This window comes from Oryza glaberrima, chromosome 3 (assembly GCF_000147395.1).
Source record: "Oryza glaberrima chromosome 3, OglaRS2, whole genome shotgun sequence".
Taxonomy (NCBI): Eukaryota; Viridiplantae; Streptophyta; class Magnoliopsida; order Poales; family Poaceae; genus Oryza; species Oryza glaberrima.
Genome location: NC_068328.1, coordinates 15,141,830 through 15,150,512, shown reverse-complemented (window position 1 = coordinate 15,150,512; position 8,683 = coordinate 15,141,830). Strand labels below are relative to the sequence as shown.

Sequence of the window (8,683 nt, the reverse complement as noted above, 5' to 3'; positions counted from 1 at the left end):
TCTATAGAGAAAAACGAGGCAATGGATTAGAGAGTTATAGATACCCATGTAGACATACTATTGAGGTGGTTTACTATTAATCTAGTCTATTGCTGAGATGTACATGTTTTATAGATAGCACCTTACTTTACCATTGCGGGTGCTCTTACATCCCCAAACTCCATGCACCTATCATATAACCTGAGCGCGTCACCGGGCCACTTCATAGATATATTATAAATTGGTCCCGGTGTCCAATAGTTTGAATGGGGATGTGAACCCATCCAAACTAGCTTATCAAGCCTAACTTCTCTCGTTCGGCCTCTAAAAAATTGCAGTTTTATCAGTCCGCTAGATTGAACAAACTAATAAAATTTTGGGTGGAGTACAAGATAGAATATAGATGTCACCGTGATATTCTTCAGGTAACATATATGCATACAAATAATGACACAAAATCAAATTATATATCGTTTATCAAGAGAGTGTAAATTCCAAGTTTTATTGATTAATTACGTGGAGGTAATGAGTCATTCACATCGATATATCCTGACAATGTCAGTCCAGTGGATAAATCAACGCCTCAGCCACAATCACTGATGGGGAAGGAGATGCTGCTGGTGCCGACCTTGAATGTCAGCTGGTTACCAGCATGGTCGACCTGGATAATCGCCTCGAACGCGTACTTAACCTGAACCCTCACACCATTTACCTCGCTGATAGACCCTGACTTGATGAGCCCCACGAATTTGCTGTCAAAGCAAAACTTGTACGGCGAGCCTCCGACGGTGACGACGAAGTTGCAATCGCCAGGCAAGGTCACCTCAAGGTGACCATCAGGGTGGAGCACGTACGACGTCACTCCTTGTGGGATGAGACCACATGGCAGATTGTTCTGTTGGAGGACATCGTACACCGTCGCTGAGGACGCCGTATGAAGAATGGAAGCCGCGAGGACGATAAGGAGGAGACGATGGGCCATGGAGCTAAGCTACCTGGTACCTTAATATCTCTCTGTCTATCTCTAATAGCAGAAATGAACAAGCTAGTGTAATATTGTGACTATGAAAAATGAACTATGTCTGATTGGATAATGCACCAGAAAGAGCATGGAGACATGCATGTATAGCCGACTCGCTGGCCAAAGTTACCATCCAAATCGCAGAAACAACGCTATTTGATAGCGTTTTTATATTAAAGAATCACAAATAATTACAAAGAATAACCATCGTTTATTCTGCCTAGTTAACCTTCATTCAAATCATTGATCACATATAAAAGCTTGATATACAGTCACACCTACTATTGACTTTATAATTTTCCTCCTAATTAATTTTCATTCAAAACATGGATCACGTATGGAAATTAAAGCTTGATATACGTACGAGCCAAATTAACTTTGTATCAAAACATTTATAAAACGTGTGTGCGCACATATGTATATAGACACACACACTAGGTGATTCCCCGTACTTTGATACGGAAATTACTAATTAACTTTTAATATTTTTTATTAATCAAGCTAAAAGTAAAAAAAAACATTAGTTATTAACAACAAATAAAACTGGTTTGTCAAATTATGTTAAGAGAGAAATAAATTTAGTTGACTTTGTATGAGATTGTAGATAAAATATGATATCCCACACTTTGATTATAAATTTGTGTGGCATGGTTCAAATTTTCCCTTGATTATACGCATGGATGAATATATGTTAAGTATTATAAAAATGATGGATATATGTCAAAAATATTGTGAAAAATAATATGAAGAAATATGATTGCATGTTGATTTGTAGAATTCAATGAATTATAAATGATATTGCATGCTTTCATAAGTTTTGTATGTAATTATTGCTAGTGGATGATAAGGTGGCATGTTTGCATGTTAAGCTTTAGAATTAGTGGGTTATAATTTTATAGCAAGATATGATATATATATATATATATATATATATATATATATATATATATATATATATGTGTGTGTGTGTGTGTGTGTGAGAGAGAGAGAGAGAGATAAACATTTTGATACAAAGTTAATTTGGCGCGTATGTCTAGCTTTAATTTCTATATGTGATCCATGTTTTGAGTGAAAATTTATTAGGCAGAAAAATATAAAGTCAATAGGATAGGTGTGCCGTATATCAAGCTTTGTATATGTGATCAATGATTTGATTGAAAGTTAAATAGGCAGAATAAACGATGGTTATTCTTTGTAATTATTTGTGATTCTTTAATAAAGAAACGCTATCAAATAGCGGTGTTTCTGGGATTTGGATGGTAATTGTGGCCGCGAGTCAGCTATATATATGCATGTCTGCATGCATTTCTAATGCATTATCCAATCAGACCGAGTTCATTTTTCATAGTCACAATATTACACTTGTTCATTTCTGCCATTAGAGATAGACATAGAGAAATTAGGGTACCAGGTAGCTTAGCTCCATGGCCCATCGTCTCCTCCTTATCGTCCTCGTGGCTTCCATTCTTCATACGGTGTCCTCAGCGACGGTGTACGATGTCCTCCAACAGAACAAACTGCCACGTGGTCTCATCCCACAAGGAGTGACGTCGTACGTGCTCCACCCTGATGGCCACCTTGAGGTGACCTTGCCTGGCGAGTGCAACTTCGCCGTCACCGTCGGAGGCTCGCCGTACAAGTTTTGCTTTGACAGCAAATTCGTGGGACTCATCAAGTCAGGGTCTATCAGCGAGATAAATGGTGTGAGGGTTCAGGTGAAGTATTTGTTTCAGGCGATTGTCCAGGTCGACCAAGCTGGTAACCAGCTGACGTTCAAGGTCGGAACCAGCAGCATCTCCTTCCACATCAGTGATTTCACAAGCAGCCCCGTCTGTGGCTGAGGCTAGATTTATATATCCACTGGACTGACTTTGTCAGGATATATATGAACGACTCATTACCTCCACGTAATTAATCAATAATACTTTGAATTTACACTCGCTTGATAAAGGATATATAATTTGATTATGTGTCATTATTTGCATGCATATATGTTACCTGAAGAATATAGTGATGACATCTATATTCTATCTTGCACTGCACCCAAAATCTCTTTAATTTGTTCAATCTATATCTGACTGATAAAGCTGAAAAATTTTTAGAGGACGAACGAGAGAAGTTAGGCCTCATAGGCTAGTCTGGAGAGGTTCATGTCCCCATTCGGTCTACTAGACACTAGACACTGAGACCAATATATCTATGAAGTGGCCAGGTGATGCCCTCAGTTTAGATGATAGGCGTGGAGTTAGGGGTGTGTGGTTAGCTGCCTAATAATGGCCCATCCTAGTTATAGGGTTCACATACCTACTATCACTACTAGAAATCTCCATGTTCCCTACCGTTTAATTGTTTCCCTACTAGTGTGTGGGGAGGTCAAGGGAAATAAAAATACCCCTACCGGATCATTCCATGAACGTAGGGAAATTTTTGTTCCCTAGGATTTTACAAAATTCGTAGGGAGCAAACAACTGGAGGGCCCACCATGCTCTGCCCTTTTCTTTGTTAGCAGGGAGAAAGATCCTAGGTGGCAATGTTTCCCTACGACAAGATTGAAAACCATAAGGAACTAACCCAATAAAATTTAGCTCTAAAATAAATTGCCTCCAAAAAAATTGGTGTCCCCGCCATTTTTTCGTTTCCCTCCACTACCCAGGTCTCCACTCTATTTTTTTTCACTATTCTATTTTTCCTACTACTCCTATCTATTCTCCACTCTCTCCTCTCCACAGGCACAGCTGCTCCTGCCCAAGCCTCTCCCATCTCCGGCGAAATCAGCAGCCGCCACCAAATCTCTCCCTTCTCCGGCGAAATCAGCGGCCATGCTCCACCACCTGCCATCAGTTGAGGTCGTCCCTGCTTCCCGCAGCTCCCCTCCATCAAATCCCTAAACTTTCCACCCAAAAATCACTTTCGATCTGTACCCCTAAATCCTCTCTTCACCATCCCCATATCCCCTCCCATCCACTAAGCGTATAGGCAAAATCCAAATCAACAACTAGTAGCAGGTTTCTTGTGCAATCCCTTAGGTCCCCAAGCAAATCCAGGAGGAGACAGCACGTACGAGGGAAGAGAAGGTCTTGCTGGTCTGCAGGCTGCAGCATACTGCCTCTCCAAAAAGAAGAGGTGAAGAAATCCAAGAGAAGAGAAGACACAGTAGATAGTCAACAACAGATTAATCTAAGCTCTGCACCAACCGAACCTTGAAGTAAGTATGCATCCACTGAAATATTTATTGTTTTTTTATCGAAACTGAAATATTTTCTGTGATCTCCATTGTCATATTTTATTTGCTCTATGCTTGGGTCTGATGAAGTTGGTAAATAATTATTCTTTGGGATTGCAGTGAGTCTCTTTTTAAAAAGAAGTAATGTTTTGCCTAGTACAAGTTGTTGATAGAATAATAGCTGGCACATGTTGATTTCTGTGTACACAACTAAATTTTTTTTAATAATCTGTCTTTCCCATAATCTTTAAAAAAATATGTCTTGTTTATGGCACATGTAGCTAAAAAATATTTTTTTCCAGTTTGTTGCTGTAAAATTAATCATGTCAATGGGAGTTGAAGATCGTAGTTGGATGTATAGTGGATGGAATGATAATGGTTGCCATTCTGAAGAGTGGGTGCGCAACACAAATGCTTTTGTTGATCGTGCTTTTGGCAGAGTACAAAATGCAGAAAAATTTGGAGTAGAGTGTCCTTGTTCAATTTGCCGTAATAGAATTAGAAGAAAGAAAGAAGTGATGAGTATGCATCTTTGTCAAAGAGGATTCATGCCTGATTACACTAGATGGATCAAGCATGGAGAGCATCCTGTGAGGTTGTTTGAACCAGAGGAGACTTATAACATAGCTGACCCCCTAGGTGACATGCTAGGCAATTTTGGTGATGCAATGGATACAGATTTTTCAGAGGACGAACCAACAGCAGATGCCAAGGCATTCTATGCCATGCTGGCTGCTTCACAAGAGCAACTCTATAGTTTCACTCAAGTGTCACGCCTAACAGCAGTCACACGCCTGATGGGAATTAAATCACAGCATAATATATCTTCAGAGTGCATGAATAATTTGCTTAGTCTCATTGGTGATATAATGCCATCAGGTCACAAGATGCCAGCCAACTTGTATGAGTGCAAGAATCTTCTTAGTGGATTAAAAATGCCATATGTCAAAATAGATGTTTGCATAAATAACTGCATGATATACTACAAAGAGGATGCACTTAAAGAAAAATGTGATATTTGTAATGAAAATCGTTATGTAGCTATTGAAGAGGAACATAAAGGGAGAAAACGGAAACCAGTGCCACGCAAAGTTATGCGTTATCTGCCATTTATACCACGATTGCAGCGGATGTACATGGAACCCGGAACAGCCAAGCACATGCGGTTTCACAAGGATGGTACTCGTGCCAATCCTAACACCATGGTACACCCATCTGATGGTGAAGCATGGAAATACTTTGATAGACACAATCCAAATTTTGCACTAGATGCTAGAAATGTTCGTCTTGCAGTAGCTACAGATGGATTCAATCCATTTGGATTTGGGGCCCAATATTCTTGTTGGCCAGTTTTTATTATACCCTTGAATTTACCCCCAACCCTCTGTATGAAGGATGAGAACATCTTTTTAAGCTTAGTGATCCCAGGGCCAAACCATCCTGGTAAGAACTTGAATGTTTTCATGCGCCCCTTAGTTGATGAGTTCAAGCAAGCATGGCAAGGAGTAGTCACTTATGACAGTTCTGTGAAGCAGAATTTTAACATGAGGGCAGCCTACCATACTTCAATCCATGACGGTCCAGCATTGGCCATGTTCTCTGGATGGTCAACACATGGTGGTTTGTCATGTCAAGAATGTATGGCAGATATTCATACAACTTGGTTACATAATGGGCACAAGTATAGCTGGTTTGATTGTCATAGAAGATTCCTCCCACCCAATCATCCATTTAGAGGTCAAAGGAATGCATTTAGTAAGGATACAGTAATGCATGACCTCCCTCCACGTAGATTGACAGGGGAAGAGGTCGAAGCTTACATTAAGAATACATTTGATAATTCCTTTGAAGGTTATGGGACTACACACAATTGGACTCACATGCCGATCTGGTGGGAGTTGCCATATTTCTCAACAATTCTAGTACGCCATAACATTGATGTCATGCATAATGAAAAAAATGTCGCTGAAGCTATTTGGAGTACTTGTCTTGACATTAGTGACAAGACTAAGGATAATGTGAAGGCTCGCCTTGACCAAGAATTAATGTGCAGTAGGGTTCACCTCAACCTTGTTGAGAAGCCAAATGGTAAATGGGAGAAACCTAGAGCACCGTATTGCTTGACAAGAGCCCAAAAAAAGGAAATCATGCAGTGGTTTATGGGGATCAAATTTCCGGATGGGTATGTAGCAAACATAAGACGAGGGGTCAACATGGAGCAACTGAAAATACATGGGCTTAAGAGTCACGACTACCATATATTTATTGAGCGGCTGCTGCCTGTGATGATCCGGGGATTTGTCAATCAGGACGTGTGGGAAGCATTAGCTGAGCTAAGCTATTTTTATAGGGTACTTTGTGCTAAAGAGGTCGATCCAACTCAAATGCTTCAGATGGAAAAAAATATCCCAATTCTAATATGCAAACTAGAGAAATTATTTCCACCAGGCTTCTTTAATTATATGGAGCATCTAATCATACATCTGCCATACCAATCAAGAGTAGGAGGTCCTGTAAAGTATCGTTGGATGTATATAATTGAGAGGTAACTAAAATTCCACATGTTGTCAATTTAAAGTCATATTTTATCTTAGGTGACAAACTAACATGTCATGTTATGTAGATTTATTAAAAAACTGAAGCAAAAGGTTCGCAACAAGGCTCGTGTTGAAGGGTCAATAGTGGAGGCTTATCTTGTAGAGGAGATCTCGCACTTCACATCACTGTTCTTACCTGATCTCATTGCTAGCTCACGCAATCGTCCACATCGGTATGCTCAAGTTGGCCCTACTAGTGAAAGCAACCTTAGCCTGTTCCAAGTTCAAGGGTGGAAGACCGGTAGAGGAATTTCTCGAACTTTAACTTTTGAAGAACAAAAGAAAGCAATGATATACATATACACAAACATGAGTGAAATGGATGGATTTGTTGAGTAAGTATTCTAAATTTGTAAATAAGATATTAATTCTGCTATAAAATGTGTTTCGTAATGCATCATTATTAGGAAGTTTGAACAAGAACAGTGGATGTGCTCAAGACCACCAAATCAGAAGGAGCTAGATAAATTAATATGGAACGGAGTTGGTAATGGAAAACCAAACTTATTGGACTGGTTCAAAAAATTGGTAACCTATCGATACACATTTACAACTTACAACTAAGATAAAGTCAGGTTTTTTACTTTTTGTTTGTAATTTTGCAGTGTTCCAAGGACGCTAGTATACATAATGATTTGCGTCGTTTATCACGTGGATTTGGCCTAAAGGTCAAGTCATATGTTATTTATGAAGTTAATGGGTATAAATTTCGGTCTGAAAAGTATGAGAAATCCAAAGGAAATCTAACTACTGTCAACACAGGGGTGCTAGCTGTTGGAATCGATGATAACACAGGCAAAGAGCTAGAGTACTATGGCATTATAATGGACATTATTGAATTGAAATTTGATGGTGATGAAAATTTCAAGCTTGTTTTATTTGATTGCCATTGGTTTCATCCTGTCAATGGAGTACGCCATTTAGAAAAATTTGGATTAGTCGAGGTTGCACATGCATCATGCAATCCCGCGGATGAACCTTTTGTACTTGCTAGTCAAGTATCACAGGTGTATTATGTTCCATACGCATGTACAACTGGTCCTAATCTCAATGCATGGTGGGTTGCATACAAAGTAAGACCCCTAGGAAGCTTGCCTATTACCTCGTTGGATGATTATAACAGCAGTGACCCATCTTGTGTTGATATCTTCCAAGAAGATGGCTTAGAAGGTGAATTCATCATAGACATTGGCCAAGGTCTGGATAATATTGTCATTACTGATGTAGATGAGATCACTGATCAACAAGACCTGTCAACAATAAATAATCGGAGTACTGATATGAGTGAAGACAATGACCTAGTATCTGAAGACGAAGAAAGTGAAGACGACAATGAATCAATTCCTGAAATGAATGATTACTATTACCGACAAGAAGAAGCTGATGGTTTCTAAGTTTGCTGTATATATATATATATATAAATAAATAAATAAATAGGTATATGTATACAGTGTTATATTCCATTTCCCAATTCTAATTGCATGATTATTATGTGCGCTTTTGTTCTTTTGTTTTATGACATTTATTTACAGAAGTTATTTATGAGTAATATTTTTAAAATACACAGGATGACACTTTCAAATACAAGAAGCTCAAGAAGAAGCCGATCATCTTCCAATAGTCCTGCAATTTCAAATGAGAACGATGATCCCAATTTAGATGAAGTGGAAGATGAGATGAATTTTCACTTGCGAGGTTGTTCAGAACTTCCACCTATTATCCCCAACATAGAAGACCGTCCACTGATTGAACCTGAAGGGAAAACGTGAGGTTTCATCATGCAATGTGTTTTCTGGAACATAGCTTTATCTCTGCTGTTTAAACAGAAGTTATTTTGCTTTTGTAGACAATGGCATGAAATTC

At 39.0% G+C, this 8,683-nt stretch overlaps 3 protein-coding genes across 3 annotated transcripts; 2 read left to right on the top strand and 1 right to left on the bottom strand.

The window, feature by feature from the left end:
• Nucleotides 1–562: 562 nt before the first annotated feature.
• LOC127766271 (uncharacterized) lies at nt 563–961 on the bottom strand. The gene has a single exon (XM_052291360.1). The coding sequence runs from the start codon at nt 959–961 to the stop codon at nt 563–565; it is 399 nt and encodes a 132-aa protein (XP_052147320.1).
• A 1,463-nt stretch (nt 962–2,424) lies between these two features.
• LOC127766270 (uncharacterized) lies at nt 2,425–2,841 on the top strand. Its single transcript, XM_052291359.1, has one exon. It carries the CDS (start codon nt 2,425–2,427, stop codon nt 2,839–2,841), a length of 417 nt encoding a protein of 138 aa, XP_052147319.1.
• A 1,711-nt stretch (nt 2,842–4,552) lies between these two features.
• LOC127766269 (uncharacterized) lies at nt 4,553–8,214 on the top strand. The gene is made up of 4 exons (XM_052291358.1): nt 4,553–6,405; nt 6,847–7,155; nt 7,228–7,348; nt 7,426–8,214. Exons 1-4 carry the CDS (start codon nt 4,553–4,555, stop codon nt 8,212–8,214), a joined length of 3,072 nt encoding a protein of 1,023 aa, XP_052147318.1.
• Nucleotides 8,215–8,683: the final 469 nt, after the last annotated feature.